The sequence below is a fragment of the Sceloporus undulatus genome, chromosome 6, assembly GCF_019175285.1.
Source record: "Sceloporus undulatus isolate JIND9_A2432 ecotype Alabama chromosome 6, SceUnd_v1.1, whole genome shotgun sequence".
NCBI classification, from domain to species: Eukaryota; Metazoa; Chordata; class Lepidosauria; order Squamata; family Phrynosomatidae; genus Sceloporus; species Sceloporus undulatus.
Window position 1 is genome coordinate 111,351,577 of NC_056527.1, and position 26,392 is coordinate 111,377,968.

Sequence of the window (26,392 nt, forward strand, 5' to 3'; positions counted from 1 at the left end):
CATTTTTTGTTTGAAGTCATTTTGATGATGAACTTGATAAAGATCTGGAAACCATGCCCTACGATGGGCAGTTTAGGGAGCTGGGTATGTTTAGTCTGAAGAGAAGCTTAAGGGGTGACAAAATATTCATGTTTAAATATTTGAAGGGATCTCATATTGAGGATGGAGCAAACTTGTTTTCTGCTGCTTCAGAGCCCAGGACATGGAACAATGGATTCAAGAACCTCCTGATAGTAAAAGCTGTTTGACAGTGGAATACACTGCCTCAGAGAGTGGTGGAGTCTCCTCCTTTGGAGGTCTTTAAAAAGAGGCTGGATGGCCATCTGTCAAGAATGGTTTAATTGTGGATTCCTGCATGGCAACTGGATGGAACTTGTGGCCTCTTCCAACTCTGTGATTTTATCACTTATAGCTCTCTCATAATTTCTTTTTCACACAGACTCCTTTTGATGGACCAAGTGGAGTTTATACTTGTGCTTCAGTTTCATCATGGCTTCTTTTATTTCCTGGTTCCTCAGTGTGTAAATGAAGGGATTGAGGGCAGGGGTGGCCACCAGGTAGAACACAGCAACCATCTTGTTCATGTGGGAAGTGGACAAAGGCTTCACATACACAATGACACAAGGCACGTAGAAGAGGCTGACAACCATCAAGTGTGAACTACAGGTAGAGAGAGCCCTCCCAGCACTACCACCCTTCGCAAAATGACCATAGAGTGTAGCCAGGATTGTGACATAGGAAAGCAGCAAGATCAGAAAGCATGGAAGAGTTAAGAAGCTACTATTGACAACCATGAGAACCTCAAAAATGTAGGTATCCATGCAAGCCAGCCTGACCACCTGTGGGACATCACAATAGAAGTTGTCCAGAACATTAGGCCCACAGAATGAAAGGTGGGCAACCATTGCCATCTGAATGGTGGAATGAAGGAGTCCTCCTGCCCAACAGACCAGGAGAAGCTTGAGGCAGCGCTGCCAAGTCATGATGGCTGTGTACCACAGAGGATAACAGATGGCCACATAGCGGTCATAAGCCATGAGGGTGAGGAGAAGCATCTCTGCACCTCCAAAAGCATGGAGAAAAAAGAGCTGGGCCTGGCAGCTCCCATAGGAAATAGTGTGGCCACAGTTAAACAGATCTGTTGCCAGTTTAGGAGCTGCAACTGATCCTATGGTCAGGTCAGCAAGGCTCAGGTTGGAAAGGAATAAAAACATGGGAGAGTGCTGGAGCTGAGGCTGAGACAGAACAGTTGCCAGAATTAAGCAGTTTCCCAGAAGGATGATGATGTAGCAAGCCAAGACCAGAGCGGAAAGGTAGGCCTGGAGAGTGCAGGAGAAAGGGAAGCCCAATAAAATGAATTCTGAAATGGTGGTTCCATTCATGGTGAGACTTGATCCTAATGGGACAAATGAAGTAGATATTGGTAATGTTCCTCCAACCAATTTTCATTTTACTAACCACACAATCTTCCTGTCCTAAAAGTGTGAACAGAGTCCAGATTTCTTGAATCTATTTCTTCTTTTGTCAGCACTAGGTTCCAAAAGCACACTAATCCCATATTACTATATATCAATACATTTTAAAAAAAAACCATGATTCAATATAATATCTAGTACAATATGCACTTTAAACAAAAGCTGTTTTCAGAACAAGAGCTACAACTTATTAGTCAGTTAATGACATACATAAAGGATTTATGTAAATCAATGGTTTGTGCAATACAAACAAAATAATAATAACGTTTTGCGACATACAATGTCTTCTGTGGTGTTCCAGTTGAGTTCTTCTCCATACAATTGACAAGAAGATTAACAGAATGCCAAAGAAAGTCACCATCACCTGCTGTTGTTGCATCCAGATCCCTGTCTACTACTAGAGGTGATACATTGTCATCCTGACTAGAAATCATTTATGGCTCCATCTCTATGCATTTATCCAATTCACATTTATGTTCATCCAAGCCAAAATGACATCTTGTGGCAACAGCTTTCACAGCTTAACCATGTGCTGTGTGAAGAAATACATAGTGTAAGCTTAAACCCATTTAACCAGAAGGAAGGCCCAAATAACACCCTTGGGATTTCTTTCCACCCAGAAAGAGATAGGATTGTACCCATAAAAACAAAAGAAATGGTTGTGGGAATCATCAGTGTCCATTAACATTACCATCAGTGCCACTATCTTAACAATTCAAAGAAAACTTAAATGTATCTTATATGCTGATTCACAAAGTAGCATAGGTTAAGCCTACCTACTACAAGGGTTATGATCTTTCAGAAGTGTCCTACTTGGATAGGAACATCCCATGAAATCCTAACAACCATGAACTTAACCATGAACCAACCATGAAAATTGAGAATATGATGCCAATGTGTCAATTCCTTCAGATTTCTTTCCTCCTTGTTCAGAAACAAATTGAGAGGAACCATGTGGGTTTCCCTGTATATAATCCTTCTGAATCAGATATTTTTTAAGCTTCTGCCCCCTAAAGTCTACGTTTTATTCCTTCATAATCTTGATAGAGGATGGAGACAACACCCTGGAGTTTATTACTTGGAGTTCAGTCCCAAATGGAGTAATTAACATCTAATGGGATTTTGAAGTCTTATTTTATACTATATAGCCCTTCAGAGACTCATTGAAACAAGAATTCCCTCCCTTATTTAATGGCTTTTAAGGTCACTGAAATTCAGCAGGATGCTGTGACATTAAATTTTGGCACTTAGGTAGCAACTTATGTGGCTCATGAGAAGTTCCCTGGGGAGGGGGTCTAGTCAGTACTCCAAAATAACAAAAGTTCTCCACCTTAGATCAGTGGCAAGGAACTCTGTTGCCTTTCAGCTGTAGTTGCTCTCTGACATTGGATGGGGCCATTGAATCATAGAGTTTGAAGAGACACTAGGGCCATCCAATACAACCCACTTCTGCCATGCAGGAATACACAAGCAAAGCACTCCCTGCAGATGACCATCCAGCCTCTGTTTAAAAACGTCCAAAGAAGGAGACAGGGGTTCAACAGATGAGCAGCTCTGTGCCATCCGTCTTTGCCCCGCATTGTTGCCACAGCAACCAAAGGGTGCGGCAATGATGTGCTCCCTCTTGGGATAAAAAGAAACTGCTGAAAGCAGCTTCCTGGAAGGGGTGCAATTGGCGCACTCACATGCCCCGATTGTGTCACTTCCGGCCAGCACAGTTTGGGCACTGTGCCATGCTTCGCCATCATGGCACCGCCTGTGAGCCATGATGGTGACATGCTGGTGGACTAGGGTTTCTGGGCATGTAAATGCTCAGCCTCATCTAGCCCTAGTTCTCCAGCAGGATGGTGCAAATCGCCCGTCTGTACTGCCCCTCCGCCATTCTTTGAGGCAGCTCATTTCACTGTCAAACAGCTCTTACCCCAAATAACAGAACAACAGAATAACACTGACAGAACACAAAAGCAATGACAATTACATGCAAAACAACCAACTGTATTTGTAAAATTATATTAAGGTGACATCTTCTCTTCCATGGGCTTGCCATCTGTGGATTAGAGCATCCATGAATGGCCCCAGCCATTCTCCCCAATGGCAGTACATGCACTTGGCCACACTAATACTGTCACATGCCCATCATGCCACCAATGAGGTGAACAAACATGATGTCTCATAGAATTTGCTATCCGTTTGGGGGTCCAGAATGGAATGTTCTGCAACAAGTATTTGTGTGTTCCCATTTCTGATGACCTCAAGGCAACAGTTTGGGGTGTCATAAGAGTGAATTGTTTGTCGTTTAATGTATTACTAAATACCAGAGAGAGGTATTTGTGGGATTTCATGTTTTAGGTGCCACAATAATCCAGTCATCCTTGGATGTTATTGTTCCTGGCCCCATAAGGAGAAATTTACTGAGAAGTCTCAGACAACAATATTTCTTGGATCAACCTTGGCAAAGAGCTTCAGCAAAAAAACCTTGGGAATTCTGGGATTCATAAAGAATGTGGAGTTAATGCTTCCCTGCTCCCTTCATAAGACTATGGTTCCCAAAGTTATCTGCTTGAGACCCAAATTTTAAACTCAGCTAAATGAGCATACCATAAATGTGCTGGCTTGCTTTAATTAAAATCTTGTCTTCTTGTCTGTTTTTCATGCTCTCCTTGCCTCCTGCTGGATCCTCCTGAGGAGAAGTTGGATGAAGTTTGTTCCATTTTTTAGCTACAAATGAACAGTGTGCACTTACATATTAACAACTCCCTTTGGAACCAATCTTGAGGACACTGTATTACTAGACTCCTGAACTTTTGATCTGCTCTACTTGCATCTGTTCCTTTTCACTTTGGAATCAATATATCTACACACCTTGAGCTCCATACTCCTGGTAGATCTCTCTGTGTTGAGAACTGAAGACGCAACTGTTCCACATTCCCCTGTGCAAGTTTGACTGGAGACAAACCAAAGAAATAAAGGTAAAGCAAGAATGGACAAATGTTAATGGTCTGCTGATGGACTACTGCTCCATTTCTGGTGAGCCTGCAGATTCCTAGAAAGCTAATAAAGTATTCTGGATGTTGACGGATTAGCAAGAATGCCTATTCACTCCGACTATTTAAGAGTGGTGCTCTTAAAGGAAATCCAAGTGTATTATTATTTTATTATATTTATTTGTATCCTGCTTTTTCCGCAGAACTGGGATTCAGAGCAGCTCAACAGTATATAATTCACTCTCATTTTGTAATTTTAGAATATATTGGTGGCTCACAATGAGTCCAGTTCATCCTACAAGAAGAACATCTTGCATGACACAAGATTGACATCAGTCTGTTCCTTTAGTAAATGAATGGGTTTCTCTGAGCAGGAAGCATCAGCACCATGCGTCAAATATTACAAGGTAAGAGGAAAAACCATGCAGTGCTAATAGCTAGGCCTATTTAAAATTTATCTGACTGTTTAGCTATCTATCCATCCATCTATCCAGCCATGTGAAGCAATTGCAATATAAAAACTGTGGTTGTGGTCAGAGGAGATGTTTGTAACAAGTCATTTTTCTCAGTCAGAAGTGTATAGTGAAGTTATGTGTCAAAATTAAGGGAAGGAATGGGAGCAAAGTTAGCCCACAGTGAGTAATGTTATCTAGTTCTTGTTAAAAATTACAGTCTTCCTTCCATATCCATGGATTATTTTATCCACAGATTCAAGCATCCATGGTTTTAAAATATTTTAAAAATGTATAAATTCCAATGTATAAATTTACTATGCCATTGTGGAACCAAATCCCAGAGGATATCAAGGGCCCATTGTAATTTGCAACAGCATTTAAAGGCATTTTTGAGGTATTTTGAGAGGGATTGTAACATACTATGTCACTCTCTGAGCAATCCTAAACAGTGATGGCTGGCAGGTCCCATGTCAGTGAATCTGCTCCAGGTTTTAGTCTGAAGGAGTCTATTTTGGAGTTCTTATTTTTAAGGTGCTTATTTTTCTTTTCTAAAGAAGGGATGAAAAACAATAAATGAAGCAACAAGGAACACAACAGGTAATTCAAGGAATGAAAAAGCATGAAACAGTAATAAGTAGTGTAAAGAGTGAGGTCACAAGTTACTTTTCAATCACTGCAGCAAGCACCAGCAACGAACTACTTTTCAAACAGAAGTAATGAGGATATATTGCTTTTACAACTACCTAAGGTCTAATCTGCACTGCAGAAATAAAGCAGTTTGACACTGCTTTATCCACTGTGGTTCAGTGCTATGCAATTCTGGGACTTGAAGTTTTGTGAGATAGCTTTCTCTGTCAGAGATCTCTGGTGCCACAACAAACTACAAATCCCAGAATTCCATAGCATTGAGCCATGGCATAATAATAATAATAATAATAATAATAATAATAATAATAATAATAATATTTATTTGTATACCGCCCTATGGCAAACCAATCCGGGCGGTTGACAACAGTAAAATATAAAATATAACAATTAAAAACACTTTATCCCTCCCCCCCTTAAGATACCACTGGCAGTTAAAGTGGTATCAAGCTGCATTAGTTTTGCAGTGCAGATTAGATCTAAGTAACCAAATAACTTTGCATACTTTTGTACTGCTTACTTGAACACTGATAGAATACTTGGAATCCATTATTATTATTAGTAGTAGTAGTAGCAGTAATATTCCACCTTTTCTCTAAAAGTGGGTCTCAAGAAGGCTTCATACAACTCATGACATTATTTTACCAGTCTCCGCCAACCCTATTGAATTACAATCAAGATGACAGCTAGGAAAATGAAAATGTAACAAACTGACTTTGTTCCTCAGAAGGAGACAATGAAATTACATGTCAAAACCAATGGAAGGAATGGGAGCAAAGTTAGCCCACAAAGTTAGTTTAAAGGGGTGTTTTAAAAAGTTTGGCGCTGCTCTCCAATGAATCCTTAGCCATGGTGGTGGGTAGCTCTCAGGTCAGTGCAACTGTGAATCACATCCATATTTTAGTTTAAAGGTACTCACCAAGAGGCAGAACTAAAACCTGTGGCAGATTACCTGTCTTAAGGACATAAAATCATAGAATCATAAAGTTGGAAGAGACCTCAAGGACTATCCTGTCCATCGCTCTACTGTGCAGGAACACAGAATCAAAGCACTCCTGACAGATGACCACTCTGTTTAAAAACTTCCAAAGAATCATAGAATCATAGAATTGGAAGAGACCGCAAGGGCCATCCAGTCCAACCCCCTGCCATGCAGGAAATCACAATCAAAGCATCCCCGACAGATGGCCAAAGGAGACTCCATCACATTCTGGGTCAGTATCTTTCACTGTCAAATAGCTTTTACTGTCAAGAAGTTCTTCCTAATGTTTTGGTGAAATCTCTAAATTGACGATGACCCACCACCATTGATCTTAAGGTGTGTTATTTTTATTTTATTTTTTAAGGAAGGGATGGCAAACAGTGAGAAGCAACAGGCAACCCAAAAAGTCATTAAAGGAACAGAAAATAATGAAACAGGTCCAAGAACAAATCAAGGCAGAACTCCTCCTAGAAGCCAAGATGACTAAACTGAGCAGGTTTATTTATTTGCTTGTTCATTTGTTCATTTGTTTATTTCCAGACTGCAGTACTACTACTCATTTGTGAGCAACTGGCAATCTCATAAGCTGCATCCAACCCACAAAGTGATTCTCATTGACCTCCACCAATGTATCAAGTTACAACAAGGTGCAGTAAACAAACTGGCCATGGCATTACTTCTAGTGAAATGAAAATGTCTTTGGCCTGAATCCTATTGATCAATTCCAACTAGAATAGACCCACTGAAGCATTTGTTGAATGGTGAGTTAGCACATAAGTAATAATAATAATAATAGTAATAATAATAATAAACTTTATTTATATCCCACCTCTCTGTCCATGACAGTTGAGGTGGCTTACAGTTAAAAGAATGCAAGAATAAGTGTATTTGTATGTACCATCAGTCATACAACCTATGACAACCCCATGAATTTTATAGGGTTTTCTTAGGCTAAGAGGTGGTTTTGCCATTCCTTCCTCTGCAATATAGTTTATAGCACCTGGCATTCATTGGCCATCTCCCATCCAAGGACTAACCAAAGCTGACCCTGCTTTGCTTCCATGAGCAGACATATCTGGTGTCTTTAGGGTAGATAAATCCTATTAATACACTGGGTCCACTTTGATTGGGATGAACAACAGGATTCAGTTCTCTGTCTACTACCATGGGATTGGAGCCCTGGTGGCGCAGTGGTTAAATGCCTGTACTGCAGCCATTCACTCAAAACCACAAGGTTGCGAGTTCAAGACCAGCAAAAGGGCTCAAGCTCGACTCAGGCTTGCATCCTTCCGAGGTCGCTAAAATGAGTACCCAGACTGTTGGGGGGCAAATTAGCTTACTTGCTAATTAGCTTACTTGCTGTTCACCGCTATGATCTTTGGAATAGCGGTATATAAATAAAACAAATTATTATTATTATTATTATTATTATTATTATTATTATTATTTTACTGATTCCTCTTCTTGCAGTGTGTACCAGTGAGGTCTGGATTGACTGTATGGAAGAGGAAAATAACTCCACAGTGAGTGAGTTCATCTTTGGGGGACTGGCCACTAACCTAGAAACAAAGCTCTTCTTCTTTGCAATCTTCTTGGCAGTCTATGGGGCAACTGTGCTTGGCAACCTCTTGATTGTGGGCATTGTGGCTTATGAACCTCTCCTCCACACCCCCATGTACTTCCTCTTGGGGAACCTCTCATTTTTGGATTTCTGCTATTCCTCCATAACTGCCCCCAAAATGTTGCTTGGCTTCTTACTGAGGACCAACACCATCACTTATAGAGGCTGCATATCTCAGATCTTCTTCTTCCACTTCATTGGTGGCATCAAGATCTTTCTTCTCACCATCATGGCTTATGACCGCTATGTTGCTATCTTCTATCCTTTACGTTATATGGCCATAATGAATGGAACTTTATGTGTTGGGCTGCTGTGTGCTTCCTGGGTTGGGGGCTTTGTACACTCTATTGTCCAAGTGGGCATCATCATCCAGCTGCCCTTCTGTGGACCCAACAAGCTGGATAATTTCTATTGTGATGTTCCCCAAGTAGTCAAACTTTCTTGCACTAATACTTTTGTGGTGGAACTACTCATGGTGTCTAACAGTGGCCTGGTGACTTTGATGTGCTTTATTGTGCTACTCGTGTCCTACTCCATTCTTCTGGCCAAACTCAGAGCAGGGTCTGCAACAGGGTTGAGCAAGGCTATCTCCACATGTGTTTCCCACATTATTGTGGTAACCTTAATTTTTGGACCTTGCGTTTATATTTACCTCCGTCCTTTCCGCACCTTTCCCATGGACAAAGCTGTCTCTGTTCTCTACACAGTCATCACTCCTGTCCTCAACCCTTTCATTTACACTCTGAGGAACAATGATTTCAAAATGGCCTTGGCCAAGCTCATAGGAAAGAAGGCAAAATTAACTCCCTGATATTAGATAGGGCAGCTGACTCCTGTGCATTATGTTTCTGGTTTCTTCTTCAACCAAGCACTTGATGTGCCTACAATAAATGGAGGAAAGGTTGATGACCCATTTTCCCTCCCTCCCTCCCTTCCTTCTTTCCTTGGAACGCTTTCCTGTCAGAAAGCTAATTGTACCTATGTCTTTCAGGAACCATTAGAAACATATGCATTTATACAAGCTTTGGAAGGATAAGCAAATGTTCACTATGGTTTGAATTCCCTTTGTTAATATCAATTAGAATAAATGCATTGATTCAAGTGCTGAATGGTGTTTCAACACATAATAATATGATTTATTTATATTCTGCCTTTTCCTTCCTTGGTTCAGTAGATCTAATCTAATTGAGATTACCAATAGAATTTGTTTGTCATTTCTTCTTTGCACTGTTTTGATTAGGAAGCTGGGGAAACGGGAGGTTGCTTTACACTAAGTTGCTTCATACTAAGTCAGATCCATTGCTCTGTCTGACCCAAGACTGTTGACTCTGACTGGCAGTCCCTCTGTAGTTACAGATAGCAATCTCTCCTAGTCATGCCTGAACACTTGCCCTGGAATCCCTTCTTGATAATCTTCCATTTTAAGTACTTAACAAGCTTGATTCTGCTGTTTGTTTTCTGAAAGCTCGGGGTGGTATCACTTTTTCTTTTACCCAATGTTTTAATTTCTAATTTTAGATGTATATTCTGTGATTTATGTTTGTACTTTTAGATTTTTGTGTAATGTGTAAATTTAACTGTGTTTCTTATGTAGACATTTACCAACCTGAGCTCTGATGGGAATGGGCAGTGTATGGACTGAAATCATCATCTTTGGGATATTATTAACTGATTGATAGTAAAAAAAAAATTATCCTACCATTCAGGACAAAGGCCTGGTGTTATGTGTATTGCTCCTAAATAAGAAAACAAAAGCTTGATACTAAACTTTGATAGGATGATAAACTAATCCCACAAGAATAGAACAGAATACATCTTATGTCACTGATAGCCTCACATCTTTTTCATGGAGGTCATGAGAACAGGTAGAGACAGTTCCCTAGTCATCCCTCATCCCATGAACCGATATGATCAATTTAGCTTTAATGTGCCCTCGGGGTAATACCTCAGCCATGACGTGCAGAGGCTAATACTCCACACACAGTTCTACATGAACTCCACATATCCTGTTCTATTCTACACTGCATGCATTCAAGAGCTGGGGCATATGGGTGCTTTCTGCACCGCCATTTGGGACGTCCTCCGGACGTCCCATTTTAAAAAAGGGGCGTCTCTTATAGACGCCCCTGGGCCTAGTACGGACTCCGTCCGTACAAGATGGTGCCGGCCCTTCTACATGGCCGGCGCCATCTTTGCGTATCGGACGCTGAGCGTCCGTACGCGTCGCACCGCTTGTGACGTAGCGAGCGCGCCCCTGGTGCCTCGCTACGTCGCAAACGCGACGGAAAAAGAAGCTCCATTTTGGAGCTTCTTTTTCGGTCCGCGCGGGAGTCGGGCCGTGTGAAGGCTCCGACTCCCCCGCGGACCTACTGGCGGTGGCGGCAGACCGCCGCAAAGCGGTGGTCTGTACCCCGCCATAGTCATGGCCATATTGTGGCTGGGCTGGTGGTAGTTGATGCCCAGGCAGCAGTGAGGGATTCCAGCCTTTTACTCCAAATCTCAAGTCAAGTCTCAGGTTTCCACCTTCAAGTCTCAAGTCTCAACTCCTTGCAAGATACTTTCAAGTCAAATCTCAGGTCAAGTCTCAAGTCTGGGAGCCACCTTTAATAGGAATAAAAAGTAGTGGTGGTGATGGTGGTTGTGGTGGTGGTGGTGTGTGTGTGTGTGTGTTTTCAATAACTGGAAAATCAAGAAGAGTGCACAAAGTTACGTTTTAAAAAAATATCATAGGCAGTTTATCAATATTGCCTTTTAGAAAATGAGATCTACCCAACAGCTGTCAGTCCCCATTGTACATCAGAGGAGTCATCTAAAACTTATCCTAGGAGCAGCAGGCAAAACTCACTCCCACAGCAAATATAAAGTGCCATTTCTGTCACATGACAAGTAGGCAAAAAACAGTGAGGTGGAAGTGTTGTTCAAAGGAGGAAAACTGTTTTCCAAAGTATGACTGAGGCTGTCATACTTTGGCCACATCATGAGAAGACACAACTCATTACAAAAGGCAATAATGTTGGGAAAAGTGGAAGTGATGAGGAAGAGGGGGAAATCACATTTTAGATTAATGGACTCAATTAAGGAGGTTATGAGAATGAATCTGCAGAAACTGGGAAGAGTAGTGGAAGATACTCTGGTCTTGGAGACGTCTCATCTATAGGGTCGCTATGAATTGAAATCAACTCAAGGGTGGTTGACTAATAATAATAATAAAAATAATTCCTGACAGAAATCTGAGTTCTGTTATTTTCCTCTATGTCATTTTATGATATTTATTGTATTTTGGTGCTTGAGGAAGAAAATACAAACAAGGTTTTGAGGGCCTTTAAGCCTCTCCTCAAAGGGTTGCTTCAGTGCATCCAGTGACAGGGCTGGCAGGTGGATTTCCATCTTCATACCCCTTTCCATTGTGGTAAAGAGCTGCACCCTTGTGCTTTCAGGTGAATAGATATGTTCACACAGCATTCATTCACTGAGTACCTTCTGACTTATGCAACCCTAAGGTTTTTTTGGTGTGATTTCTGCATGGAAGGTTTGTAACTGCCTTTTCTCTGAGGCTGAGGGAGTGTGACTTGCCCAAGATCACCCTCTGAGTTTCCTTAGAGATTCAAACTCTAGGCTCCCAGATTCGTAGTTCAACATTCAGACCACTACACCACACTGGATGGTTTATCAGACTATCATGGCCAAGCTGTAGAATAGATCTAATGGGAAATTGGATATACGCACTGCAAATACACATCACAAACATCATCCTGATTGCAGGCCGTTTGCCTTCTCCATCTCCCACTGTGATATTCATATCTGCCTGGGGAATGTCTGGAGGTTTTTCCTTCTGCGTCCTCCATTGGGAAAACCCAAGTTTTACTTTTAATTATTCCCTTTGCAACAGGCACAGCACCTAGTTGCCTCTGTTGATCTCTTGGGGCCCCACTTGATTCAAGGACTTCCATTTAGCTACTGACATTTCATAGAGCTAGCTATATGGTGTTCAGAAGATGTTGGTCTGCCAAAAGGGACAGGTTCAGTGGTTGTTGGAAGACCTGACTTCCTTTCCTCGCTTTGTAGCTGGTAGGTCACAGTAGGTTTTGTTACTCTCCTGTAGAGCTGGGTTTGAGACTGAGGTCCTGTCTGCACTGGCCAGGTTACTCCAGCGGCAGGTCAGAATATCCTGGTGCCAGAGCTGCCTCAGTCTCGTTCTGTTAGCTTAGCCATCTGTTCGGATGCCAGGCAGCTGTTCTCACAGGCATCCTACTGTGCTGCCCAGCACAGCTGCAGTTGTGGAAAATTGCTCATTTCTGAGGTCAGAATGAGGCATCTGGCCTTGAACACATGGCTGGGTGTCTCGTTTTGACCTCGGAGAAAGGAGATCTGCAGCAGCGGCAGCCAAGCTGGGTGGCATAGGAGAGACCTGTGTGAACAGCTGCTTGGCATTAGAACAGAGGGTTCTGGATCTTCCAGGAAGCCCTTGAGCAACTGCTAAGTTTTTTTAAATGTGGATAAATGGTGTTATATCCCAGATTTGGCACTGAATGGCCTGGACATCATCTGAACTGTTTGTGCCAGACTTTGGGATTGGGCCCGGTGTCTTCCAGTCTCCCTGCCAAGATATTGGGGGGAAACCAGTTTATTTGACCCATGCAGACAGGGCCTGAATCTCCTGCCCCACTAAAAATAAAAGTTTGCAGAATACCCTTTATTTTAAGGTAATTCTTTTTACAAGAGATAGCATGCTTTCTACAAACTATCAGAAATACCACTCAGCCATCGGGAATCTGTCTCTATATCACGATGCAAAGGAAACACTGTGATGTCTGTTCTATCTTTACGTTTTCCTTCAGCCTCCTTTGTTCAGCAATGGTGGTGATTTTGAAGGTCAGTGGGGGAAATTGAAAACAGGTATGAGAGACAATGTGGTTTGAGTATTGGATTAGGTCTTCAGATGGTCAGGGTTCAAATCTCCACACAGGCATGGAACCTCATTCAGGGACCTTGGATAAGTCATACTCTCTCAGCCTTATAGGACAGTAGTGCTAAACCACATCTAGATAAATCTGGCCAAGAAAATTTTATGACAGGGTTGCCAGAAGCCAGAGTCAACTTGATGGCACATGACAACAATAAAAAAGTATTGTGTTTGTATGAGATCAATGGTCTGGAAATCAAGCCTTATGAGGAATAACTTAGGGAACTGGGTAAGTTTAGCTTGGAGAAAAGGAGATAGAGGTGGCTCAATAGCTGTCTTAAATAATTGAAGGGATGTCATGTAGAAGATGGAGCAAACTTGTCTTTTTGTGCTGTAGTGACTAGAACATGAAACACAGGCTCAAACAACAAGGAAATAAATTCCACTTAACCATTAGAAGAACTTATTTACTGTAAGAGCAGTTCAATAATGGCATAAACTGCCTCATACAGTGATGGACTTTCCATCTTTGGAGATCTTTAAACAGAGGTTGGATGGACATCGTTCAGGAGTGTTGTAGTTGTGTATTTCTGTGCATCACCCTTCCATCTCCAAGATTCTATAATTCTAGTAAAGTAAGAATAGTTTGTGGGAGCAAATGGGGGTGATAGGAGTTTGGAGGACTGCTATCAAGAATGTTGACACATATATGAGAGGGTTGAGAAAAGATGAAAGTAAGAGCAATTGTCTTGACCATTTTGCTGAGGTCTAAATGAAGAGCAGGGAAGATGCAAGCAAGGGAGCAGGTGTAGGGAGCCATTGTCCAGAGCAAAGTGAATCAGGAAATGTAAAATGGTGGTAAACTCTGACTTACTACATCATAAACTGGGATATGGTTGAAATTTTTATGCCAGCACTGACAGAAGTAGATGAAGCTGGGAGTCTTTTGCAACTGTATATTCGTCATAGGCTTATCTAGTCTTCCCAATTCCTTCAAAACAGAGCTTGTAGCTCTCATCTCTAGAGTCATCCTAACAATCATGAAAGGTAGGTAAGAGTCAACAAATAAAGTCTTCAAAGTTTGTGGTTACTAGTGGTTTCCCTGGCAGAGTTTTAGTGGCTCAATGAAAGGCAGAAATTAAATAGGCAGGGCCTCCAAGAGAAATTTTGCAAGGCAGAATAACATTTTTGGGCCCTGGGGGTGGGTTCCTCTCAAAAGTGAGGATTTAAGGTCCAAATTTGACTATTTGTACATCTACATCTTGTGAGTAACTGGAGTGCACCAGCACCCTCCAGAGTGAATGATTTTTCAGATCACTTTCTACCCGATTCTTTCTTGTTTAATTGAGATGTCAGATATTTAATCTGTGCCCTTCCACATGCCACAGATGGTAAGAGCTGTTCAAAGGCAGAATGCGCTGCCTTGGAGAGTTGTGGAGTCTCTTTCTTTGGGGTTTTTTAAACGGAGTCTGAATGGTCATCTGTGAGGGTGATTTGATTGTATATTCTTCCATGGCAGGGGGTTGGACTGGATGTCCCTTGTGATCTCTTCCAGTTCTATGATTCTACTGAGTGATGGTCCTTCTAAAAAAGACAGAGGGAAAGGTAATCGAAGAAGGAGGCAGCTGGTAGACATTCCTCTCCCTATGACATCTGGATACCTTGTTGCATGGCTACTCCATGAAAACCTTGAGGGACCAAAACTCAGTTGTGAAACACATTTTTTCCTAATGTACAAGAGTTTCTGTGCTTTAACAGCATCCCATGATATGTTGTGTCCTGCACCAATGACAGCAAGTTGCATGAGAGACAGGGTCTAGCAAGGAGAAGCACTTACAGGTGAGTCAAATCAGTCCAGGTCATAAACAGATAATTAAGGGAGCTCACTGACATTGAAGGGAGATGCAGTAGTGTGGTCTCAGCCATTCCAAAAATCTGCCACAAGAAATCAGTAGTCACAGTAATCAGAGTCACCAAGGAAAGACAAAAGATGTAAACTTGAAGCCAGCCCAGAGGCCAAGGTCAAGAATCCAAAGAAATCCATGAACAAGAAGCACACAAGAACCAGAGAGTGCAAACAGTTGTGAACAAAAAAAAATCCAAATAGCTGCTATGGGATTTACAGCTGCTTGACATTGAGATGCCAATGAGATGAAGTCAACAAGATGAAGCTTTACCTAGATTATCTGGTCTGAACCCTACTGGTAGCCTGAATTAGAATAGGCCTATTGAATTGGTAGGGTTTATGTACGTATTGAAGTAGTTTTGACCACATGGTTCAATGGATCTTTTCTAGTTGCAGCTACAAATGAAACCAAGGCCATAGTGTCTGGAAGTGGGCAGATGCAAATCATTCAGATGAGTGCAACAAATTCAGGTTAGAAATTTATCCTTTTTTATTTTGTTTTTACTTATGCTTCTCCTTTGCCGCTTCCTGGTTCTACATCTTGTTTGCCTGTTAGTATCTGAGAAACTGACTGAATAGATGGATGCACAGATATATCAGTTTAGTCCCATTTATATCCATCCCTGCACTCATATTAATCCAGTAGCAATGGTGACTGATTCCTCTTTCTTTTGTCTTTTTCCTACCATTTCCTCTTTCTCTCCCCCCGCCATTCTTTTTTTTGCTATTCAGGTCAAGATCCTTTCAGTCTCACCCAAATGATGGATAGTGGATCAGCTGAAGTTATATTGGTAGAGTCACCACCAAAATACTCTGAGGTTGTGAGGAACAGCACTGGAGTGACTGAATTTATCTTGACAGGATTGTCCCATGAACGTGGAATCCAACTTTTCCTGTTTGTCGTCTTCCTCACGTTCTACCTGATCGTCCTTCCAAGTAACGTTTTGATCATCATCACCATCCGAGGTGATCCTCATCTCAGCTCACCCATGTATTTCTTGTTAGCCAACTTGGCTTTCTTAGACATCTGGTATTCCTCCATCACTGCCCCCAAAATGCTGGTGGACTTCTTTGCAGAACGCAAGATAATTTCCTTTGGAGGGTGCATTGCCCAGCTCTTCTTCCTCCATTTTGTGGGTGCCTCTGAGATGTTCCTACTCACTATCATGGCCTATGACCGCTATGTTGCCATATGCCGGCCCTTGCACTACACCAACTTGATGAGCCGGCGCCTGTGCATCATTCTGGTGATAGCTGCTTGGGCTGGGGGCTTTGTCCACTCCTTCATCCAAGTGGTGCTGATCCTCCGTCTCCCTTTCTGTGGACCCAATGAACTGGACAATTATTTCTGTGATATTACCCAAGTGCTGAGGATCACCTGCGCCAACACCTTTGCTGAGGAGATGGTGATGATCTTCAGCAGTGGCCTCATCTCTGTGGTCTGCTTCGTGGCCCTTTTGGTCTCGTATGCCTTCTTGGTCACCATGCTGAAGAAGAACACTGGTGACTCAGCTAGGAAGGCCCTTTCCACTTGTTATTCCCACATCACCATTGTAATTTTTATGTTTGGTCCTGCCATCTACATCTATGCCCGGCCCTTTGATGAATATGCCCCCGACAAGGTGGTCTCTGTCTTCCACACCATAATTTTCCCCCTCTTGAATCCCATCATTTACACCCTCAGGAACAAGGAGATCACTACAGCCATGAAGAAGGTAGTCACCCAATACCTCTTTTGCAAGAAAAACTAAGGATCATTGGGTATTATGGACAAAGAACCAGAGAATAAATATGGACTACTTCTTTGATATATAACAATGGCAGCAAGAATATCGTTTGGTCATACTTGGAAATGGACTGAGACACCAACAATAGAAGAATTGATTGTTAGGGTTGCAGAATTAACCTGAATGGCCAAATTAATGTGGATTTTAAAGGATGAGGTCGCAAACTTTTATGGATTTTTTTGAGCAATAAGAAATCTAACAATATTATAATTTGTGGTTATGGTTTTTAGTCATTTTAGTAAGATTATTTAGCTGGATCTGTAATGGAAGAATAATGGTCCAAAACACACTGCAGAAATAATCCAGTTTGAGACTACTTTAACTGCCTTGGCTCAGTGCTAGGAAATCCTGAGAATTGTAGTTTATTGTGGCACCAGAGCTCTATGACAGAAGAGGCTAAATGTCTCACAGAATGTCAGTTCCCAGAATTCTCTAGCATTGAGTCCAGGCAGTTAAAGTGATCTCAAACTGGATTATTTCTGCAGTGTGTTTTGGACCAATATCTTTTTATTCTTTTTTTCTATTATATTTTTCTTTTCATTATAGTCATGATGTGGAGCTCAGAGTCCTATTGCATATTAGTTGTAGATCCTTTTTTTCCATCCCCATTTTTTTCTCTTTTTCTTTTCTCACTTTTCCTTCTTTCTGTCTTTATTTTCTGAATATATATTATTAGATTGTTCATGTAAACATAAATAAATGAATAACTACATGTAAAAACGAAAAGCTGAGGGTGATTTTATAACATTATTGTGTTTTCTGTTTCTTGTTATGCATCTCCCTAAACCCCGTACGTTTTCCACCTCCACATTTTCTTCCAGCATATCCACTGAAATACAGCTACAGAAAAATTGTCACCGAAATTGTCTATGGTTTGAGCTTGGAAAATGCCTTCTAAGATTAATGAACACTATGGCCTAAATCCCTATCAACTGACCTGGGTAAAGGACATTCAACTAGGTGTGCTGTCTTTAGTATCGAATATGTATTTCAATGTTTTAACTGTTTTTAAGTTAATTGTACTGAGGGTTTAATGCTTTTAAAGGGTTTTTTTGTACTAAAAATGGTTTCGCTGTTCTGTTTTCGTGTAAGCTACTATGAGTTCCATTTGGGAGAAAATCTGAATATAAATTAAATTAAAAAATACTACAGTAGAACCATTGAGAGAACCAGCGCAGTGTAATGGCTTGAGCATTGGACTATGGCTCTGGAGATCAGGGTTTGATTCCCTGGTCAGCCATGGAAGCCTGTTGGGTGACCTTAAGCAAGTCACACATTCTCAGTCCAGAAAATCCTATGATAGGTTTGCCTTAGTGTTGCCATAAATCAAAAACATATTGAAGGTGCACAATAACACCTTCTTAACAACTAATTTTGGTTTCTCACCTATCAATCTTTTTTAAAAGAGTACTTCACTCTCATAAACTTTTGTTGAAGATCATGATGGTCTTTGGGTTTTGCATTAGTGCCATCAAATACTAAGTGCTGAGGTTTGTCATTCACTGTTTGGAAGCCTCTAAATGTCATTGAATGTGATGCTAAGGATCACAATGACTGTGGGTATACACTAGTACCAAATGAACCGCACAAGTGTGTTGTAGCAATACTCACCATGCAAGCAACCTTTGCTTACCAGTGTGAATGGTCTCTCCCTGAAAAAAATTCCTGCATGCACCCGTTGTTGTTGTTGTTGTTGTTGTTGTTGTTGTTGTTGTTGTGTGCTTTCAAGTTGCTTCTGACTTATGGCAACTCTATGGCAACCATGGGGTTTTCTTGATAAGATTTGTTCAGAGAGAGTTTGTAATCACCTTCCTATGGGCTGAGAGTATGTGCTTGCCCAAGATCATGGCTGAAGGGGGATTTGTACCCTGGTTTCCACAGTCCTAGTCCAACACCCAAACTACTACACCATGCGGGCTCTCCTACACATGTGCTTGCAATTTTGGTTGCCAAAAAGTGGTCCACTTTTGTTGGCAGATTATTCTTGGGCATTGAGTTGAGAGTGATTTGGATCAGGACCCAGCAAGGGTCAAAGGATTAAAGCCCTCATTCACTCATATTTGCTTCAGTTCTCATCCACACTGGGTCTTCAGTTCTATTATCACAAGTCTATTTGTTGTATTATTTAAAAATATTTTAAAATGTGTCAAAGAGTGCAGAGGGTGAGCTAAAACTTAATTACAAGCTGAACTGCAGTTTTTGAAATCTTCCATGAAAGGCAGCTTGTTGGGGGGGGAGGGAGAGAAGAATAGAGATCTAGGGAATTTGGAGGGGTCAGAAAACATTAAACCAGCCTTGTAGGTTTGCACTTTGCCTACACCCTTCAGTGGTCGTTGAACTCCAGTTCCCATCAGTCCTAGCCAGACTGCCTGGTTCCCCAGTCTTAATCCATCTCATGCTGATGATCAATGCCCTTGAAGCATCACATACAAGAAAATGTAGATTGGTGCTAATAAGGCCCTCAGGGATCAACAGAAGGAGCTGCACCTTGACTTGATAACAGGTTGCAGATGCCTTGTTCAGTGGTAATATAGCAATGGGGATGAGGAAGCTGTGTTCTGCCAGAAAGCCTGCCTTGTGGTTTTGTGGTGATGTACAAATGGTAAGTAGTGTCCTTTTTTCATCTCCTTTCTTGTTCCTCCATTGTTTTCTTGCTCATCCTCCTCTTTACTAGGAAGAAAATAAAGAGGGTAGGTTTGGGGATGGATAGAGGAATGAGGTGAGAAGTGTAATGGGTGGCCACATTTTCTATCTGACCATTTCAAATCTTTAAAGGAGTTGTTGGAAGCATTTTTCAAGACCAGGAACTTATTTTCTTCTTCCCTCGCCTCCAGTCTCACCAATAAATCAAATCTCAATTGCCATCTGATCCATTTTAATGGCTGTGGAAGGAGGGCACATTTACTGGTTTTGTTGGGGGGAAACCACATTACAGAGAAATTGACTAATTTTTCTCTCCACTATTGTGCATTTGTCTTTCTTCTCTCTTTGCATATTCTAGAGTTCTTTCCTTCTCCTTTTTTAATATGATTTTTACATAATAAAAAATCAATTTTAAAAGCTAGCATGGTGCAGAGCAAGTGGACCAAAGGAGGAATGTCTCCTTTTCTTTTCTTCTAAAACAAGAACCAGGGTAGGATTGATTGGTGGTAGAAATAAGAGAGAGGAAAGCAGGCACTTTTTGTGACACATGATTAACTTTTGAGAAACCATTTTCCATCCGGTGATGATCCTGGCTAGCTCTGAAAGGGCTTGAAAGGGCAGCTTATTCGATCAATTCATGTTAGATAGTATTCAAGGAAGTGGAGGCTGGTGGTCCCCAAGTCACTAGGATGGTGAATTGGCTCCATATTTCCCAAATAGGTTCAGCCCCTTGGATAGCTCCTCTGGATTAAAGTTCAGACATGGGGACTTCCAGACACTATAGGTGTTTGTCCATGGAGTGGCTAGGATGAGTAGCACCATTATAACATATTAATCCATATTAAGAAAGGGAAGCCTCCATTTGGCTCTAGCTGCTGGTAATGGCAGTCAGAGGGGATAAGGAGGATAGTGCCATTGAATTCAAGTTGGGAATAGAGCTGCCTGACTGCTAACCCAGAGATCCTATATGTATCTTTAACATCTCCATGGCATGACTTTATTTTATATTCACATCAGTGACATATCCAGAAAAGGTTATCAAAGACTTCTCTTGGAGTACAGAAAAAGTATTAAACATTTTTGTTAAAAAAAAAAATAAACCCTGTTAATATAAAGGTCTAAGCAGACAAATCTCTAAACTGCCAGATTTGACTGTTAATGTTATTTGTAGAACAAGGGTGGGATACATCAAGAGCCTTCCCCCTGGTCATAGTTTTAGCTGTGAAGAAACTCTCTTCCTTCTTAATGTCAATATAATTTCTTTTCTTTATTGGGTGTTACTTTTTATTTCTGCAATATTTATAAGACCAATACTTAAGATGGTGGGGTGACTTCCATCCTTGAAGAGTGATGCAGCTGGCAGATCTTCTCTGTGACTCTCTTATTGACTTTACTGGATTGTTTTGGGTTCATTTGGGGTGAAGTTATAGGAGGGGATAAAATAAGAACATTGCTCCCCCAATAAAAATTCTGCCCCCCCCCGCACCTAGTGATTTTTTTCTGCAGTCCACACATTTCTAGCACTGAATAAAATGAGACACTGAAAATCATTCAAATAAAGAACTCTTTCATTTGCAGACTTTGCCCAACCTCTTTTTTCAAATGCCTAAACTGTATATCTTAATTCCCAACTGAGGTTTTAAGTTACTGCAATGCTAGAAATTTCAGGGATGGAAAAAAAATTCATTTGGGGAGGGGAAGAATTCTTATTGGAGAGGCACTCCCTTCATTTTGGACTCTGCCCTGTAGCTACACTTGTGGAAGAACTAGCAGAAAGAGTTGCAACATCCATTCTGCCCATCTACAAGCTTCTTGGCATGATCTCCTGTCCTGGCTGGCTGCTGTTGGAGAAAGAGAGCTGGACTAAATAGATTTCCATGGGAGAGAAGGGCGAACAATGGGACCAGAGGAATAAAAGGGGAGAATGGCTAGAAAAATAATGCTTAGGATTTATCCTAGAGAGAGTGGGGAGGGCGTACAGCCAACTATAGTCCAAAATACACTGCGGAAATAATCCAGTTTGTGACCACTCTAACTGCTCTGGCTCAATGCTAGGGAATTCTGGGAACTGTGGTTTTGTGAGACATTTAGAGTCAGAGAGCTCTGGTGCCCCAATAAACTACAGTTCCCAAGACTCCCTGTCACTTAGCCAGGGAGGCTAAAGTGGCCTCAAACTGGATTATTTCTGCATTGTGTTTTGGACCTATGTGAGGCTGCCTGTGGTGTCTGATAGTGAATCCACTATAAGTTTTAATTTGAACTCTAAAGGAGCTGCCCAAGGTACTGAACCTAGTTGGTGATAGGGAAATATTTGGAATAAATCTGAAGGCGATTCACCACTCCACTGACACAGGAGCCACCAGCTGCCACTGCTGGTAACATTCTTTCATTCTTAGAGAACTGCTGAAAGAGCATGTTAGAGTGGTGGGGGATCTCTGGTCCTTCCAGATGTTGTTGGACTACAAATCCCTTTAGTTCCAACCAGCATGTCTAATGATCGGCGATGCTGATGATAGAGTCCAAGCTTGAACTCCTCTGGATCATGTGTGGTGGGATCACATTCTATTTGAATAGAATGAAGAGTATTTTTGAGGCTTAACCTACTGTGCGGATAGGGCCCAACTCCTTGGATAATTCTTTTTAAGGTCATACTAAAACTCAGAGTGGATTCACCTCTCAGTTGACATGGAAGTGACTAATTGCAATTATTCACAGAAATAAAAAATAAGAAATAAATAAACCAGTCAACCAGGTTTTCACATCCTAGCTGGAAAATCCAGTGGGGCTCCCAGTTATGCTTTCTTTGCCCACTTGACTCATCTAATTCACATATGTTTGGAGACTTTCAGCCCAGCAGAAAGGTAGGGTATAAGCCAATAAATAAATAATCAAGAGATCTATAAAATGAAGAGTGGGGGGAATATACTATAGTCATTTCCCATTTAACTGTTTTTCCACTGCAGGGCTAAGGATGGGAAATATGACTCACACTTTTGTAACTGAGTTCATTATCCAAGGATTATCATCATTCTGGGAGATACAGCTGTTTCTCTGTGCCCTCCTCCTGCTCTTCTATGTCATCATCCTCCCCGGGAACGTTCTGATCATCATGACAATATGGAATGATCCCCATCTAGGAGCCCCTATGTTTTTCTTCTTGGGCAACCTGGCCTTGCTGGACATCTGCTACAGCTGTGTCACTCCTCCAAAGATCATGCTCAATGCCTTCTCTGGCTGTAGGACCATCAGCTACATGAGCTGCATCACCCAACTTTTTTTTATCCATTTCCTGGGTGGTGCAGAGATGTTCCTTCTCATTGCCATGGCTATTGACCGTTATGTAGCCATCTGCCACCCATTGCATTATGCCACGGTAGTGACCAGGGCAGTGTGCTGGGCTATGGTGATAGCTTCATGGACTGGAGGTTTCATACACTCCATAATCCAGGTCATTCTCATCATTGCCCTCCCTTTCTGTGGGCCAAATGAGCTGGACAATTTCTTCTGTGATATCAATCAGATCATTAGGTTGGCTTGCACCAATACTGATGCTCTAGAGTACATCATGTTTGTTAGCAGTGGCCTGGTCAGTGCTGCGTGCTTCATCCTTCTCCTCGTGTCCTATGGGGCACTGCTGGTGAAGGTGAGGACATGCTCCAGTCAAAGCAAGAGCAAAGCCTCTTCCACTTGTATCACTCACATCATTATTACCTTCATCATGTTTGGTCCAGCCATTTACATCTATTGCCGTCCATTCCTGGATTATCCTTTTGATAAGACGGTGGCCTTTTTCCATACAGTGGTCTTCCCTTTGATGAACCCCATGATCTACACACTGAGGAACAAGGAGATCAAAGTTGCCATGTGGAAAATCCTGAAGAAATATGCAATCTAGACAAATGAGTGATCAGGATATATTGGCAAAGGGTTTAATTTAGCCTGCTGTTTGGTTTGTCTATTGCCATTACTTAGACTCTGTATTGACACAGCTGAATTTAACTAACTGTTTAGTAGCCATGTCAGATCAGTGGCATATTGTGGACAGTTCACCTGAATATCCCATCCCTTGTTAGAAGAAAATAGTTTTACTGAGATTTGCTGGGCTAAACTTTCAGCAGTTCTTTGGCCTAAATCTTTTTGTTACTCCTGACTAGAATAACCCCATTCCATTAATGACATTTACCTATGTTGACTAATCAACAACTGACTGAATAGGTTTACTCTAGTTGGAACAAACCAATAGGATACTAGCCATTATCAGCAACTGTGGAGTCTTTATAAAATCATTAAATCTTAGTCACTTTTGTCAGAGTTGCTGCATGGAGTGTTGAGTGTTTGGAAATCCAAAATCGGAAATACTCCAAAATCAAAAATTGTCAACATGGGTGGCTGAAACAGTGAAACTTTTCCTTTCTGATGGTTCAAATTGTTCCATGCACAAAATTATTGCAAATATTGTATATAAAATTACCTTCAGGCTAGGTATGCAAGGTGTACAGAAAACATAAATGAATTTCGTGTTCAGACTTGGGTCCTATCTCTAAGATATTTCATTGATACAAAACCAAAAATATCTAAAATCCAAAATATTTCTGGCCCCAAAATTTCAGATAACCGAGACTCAACCTGTATATCATGAGAAAAGTGAAGAAAAATTTTAAAAATATTATTGTTGAATTGTGTTTTTAAATTTTGTTTCTTGGACTGTGCAGCAACCCCACAGAATGTATCCAGTAACTATTTTATACACTGCTGGCTTGATAGAATAATTGAGATAGATAGAAACATAACATCTTTGCTGCATCTGAATGCTGGACAGCAATGAATTCTCATAAGAGAGCGAAACAATGGCTATCCATGTTGTGGTGCCTTATGTCTGCGTAGTAACAGCATTGTAAATTGCCAAAAATAACCAGATGTTAAAGCTGAAAAAGACTTCTACTTCATTCTTCAGTATTAACACATTTCTCTCTGTCTTGCTGAGCTTTCCATAATCCATTTGCCTATACTTTCTCCTTCTTGCTAGTTGCAATCAGGAAGCAGAGAAAGTACATCTTCAAAGAATAAAGCCATTACTGAGTAAGAGCCACACACAGAGTCAATGATAGAAATTCAAGGAATTTCTGGTGAAGTTCATAGGTGGGTAAGCAGCACTCTGTTCTTTGGCCGAATGATTCAATTACCAATAGTCATTCTTAATAGTTTCCATTTAATCTAACCCAGGAGTTCCCAATCTTTTTGACTAGCGGAGCCTTTTTTAGAATCAGTTTCTATGGTGGAGCCCCTAAGACGCCTATAGTATGTCATACACATTTCTAGTTTTCTTATTTTGATTCTACTTTTTGTTTCTTATTCTTTAATTTCATTCAATTTTTATTTCTTTCATTTTCCTGGAGCGACCACGAAGCATCTGGAAAATACATGTTTTAAGAGGTTGGGAACCACTGATCTAACCTATGGGTAGTTCCCACGCCTTTAAAACAGGTTCTTGGGTTATAAGAAGCATGAGATGCTTAGTCACATTTTGCTCTTTCCAGATGCGACATGACATGTTGATCTGTCATATGGTATTACTCTCTGGTTCCAGCATTAAAAATAAACCACTTGGTCCCATCATACCATCCACTAATAATTCAGTTTGACCTTCTCCTGGCCAAGAGTGCATGAACACTGCAGAAATAATGCAGTTTGACACTACTTGAAATGCTATAGTTCCATCCTACGGAATCCTGGGATTTGTAGTTTTACAAAGTCTTTAGTCTTTTCTGCCAAAGACTGCTGGTGCCTCACCAAACCGCAAATCCCAGGATTCCGTAGGATGAAAGCATGGTAATTAGTGGTGTCAAACTGCATTATTTCTATAGTGTAGATGCACTCTAAGTTACTCACTGGCTTCATCAATATCAAGTCATGTATTGTGCATATTAAGGAGGGGATTGCTATGCTTATTTCTTAATCAACATCCCCTCCCTTATTCTGATGCAAGGCTATTATTATTATTATTATTATTATTATTATTATTATTATTATGCTTTATTTATATAGCGCTGTAGATGTACACAACGCTGTACATGCAAATAATAAAATAGATAAAATAAACCTGCCCATGGCGTACAATCTAAGAGAGAATTCAAAACAGGACTCAAATGATAGTGACAGAATTTCGTCTTCAAGAATTAGCACAGACTCAGGAGCTGCAGCTGTTCTTCTGTGTCCTCCTCCTGCTCTTCAACCTCCAACCTTCAGACATCCTACAGTGATAATAAAGAATGACCAAATCTTGTTTCATTTTTCATGACAAACCTGGCCTTCGTAGATAACTGTGACAACTCTGTCATCCCTCCATCCAAGCTCTTTCCTAGTTGCAGAACCATCTTCTATGGAGGGTACAACACTCAGATACTTGTCATTCATTTCCCAAGTGTGTCTGTTCCCATGGTTATTGATCAGTATGTGGCCACTTGTCATTATTGTACTATGCAATGGTGACCAGGGTGCTATGCTGGGCTAAGGCAGTAGCTGGAGGTTTCATATACTCCATAACCCAGGCAATGGCATCATTAGGGTTGATGTTACCCAGTGCAGGAACTCATGGCATCACCCTCATTGAAGAGAAAGGGTTGCCAGGACTGGTGGCGGCCTGCCCTCCCTTCCCTCCTGCTGCCTCACTCACCCACTTGCCCCATCACTTGCCCATCCACCTCTGCCAAACCCAGAAATGGCTGCCAAGTGATGGTGGTGCCAGTGGTCTGGCCTGGTCTGCCTTCTCTCCTGCTGCCTTACTCATTTGCACACCTGCCACTCAGAATGGGCTTCAGAGGGATGGTGGCAGATTGCCCTGCCCTCCCTTCCTTCTCATTGCCTCACTCACCTGCCTGCCTTGCCAGACCTGGAAAGGCCTGAGGCTGGCTGGGCAGCTGCCCAGATGGGAGGGTGGTGCAGTGGATGGAAAGGAGAATAGGGTAATGCTCTGCAGTGATGGTATCTTTTT

General features: G+C 41.4%; 4 protein-coding genes across 4 annotated transcripts; 3 read left to right on the forward strand and 1 right to left on the reverse strand.

The window, feature by feature from the left end:
• Positions 1-431: 431 nt before the first annotated feature.
• LOC121933835 (olfactory receptor 4Q3-like) lies at positions 432-1,382 on the reverse strand. The gene has a single exon (XM_042473828.1). It carries the CDS (start codon positions 1,380-1,382, stop codon positions 432-434), a length of 951 nt encoding a protein of 316 aa, XP_042329762.1.
• Positions 1,383-8,040: 6,658 nt separating this feature from the next.
• LOC121933837 (olfactory receptor 4D5-like) lies at positions 8,041-8,973 on the forward strand. The gene has a single exon (XM_042473829.1). It carries the CDS (start codon positions 8,041-8,043, stop codon positions 8,971-8,973), a length of 933 nt encoding a protein of 310 aa, XP_042329763.1.
• A 3,824-nt stretch (positions 8,974-12,797) lies between these two features.
• LOC121934575 (olfactory receptor 4M1-like) lies at positions 12,798-16,722 on the forward strand. Its single transcript, XM_042475170.1, has 2 exons — positions 12,798-12,808; positions 15,798-16,722. The coding sequence occupies exons 1-2, from the start codon at positions 12,798-12,800 to the stop codon at positions 16,720-16,722; spliced, it is 936 nt and encodes a 311-aa protein (XP_042331104.1).
• A 5,659-nt stretch (positions 16,723-22,381) lies between these two features.
• Positions 22,382-23,296, forward strand: LOC121933838 (olfactory receptor 4N5-like). The gene has a single exon (XM_042473830.1). It carries the CDS (start codon positions 22,382-22,384, stop codon positions 23,294-23,296), a length of 915 nt encoding a protein of 304 aa, XP_042329764.1.
• Positions 23,297-26,392: the final 3,096 nt, after the last annotated feature.

What these genes read in the sequence shown, in the direction of transcription:
- LOC121933837 (XM_042473829.1), top strand. Translation starts at nt 8,041, where the DNA reads ATGGAAGAGGAAAATAACTCCACAGTGAGTGAGTTCATCTTTGGGGGA.
- LOC121933838 (XM_042473830.1), top strand. Translation starts at nt 22,382, where the DNA reads ATGACTCACACTTTTGTAACTGAGTTCATTATCCAAGGATTATCATCA.
- LOC121933835 (XM_042473828.1), bottom strand. Translation starts at nt 1,382, where the DNA reads ATGAATGGAACCACCATTTCAGAATTCATTTTATTGGGCTTCCCTTTC.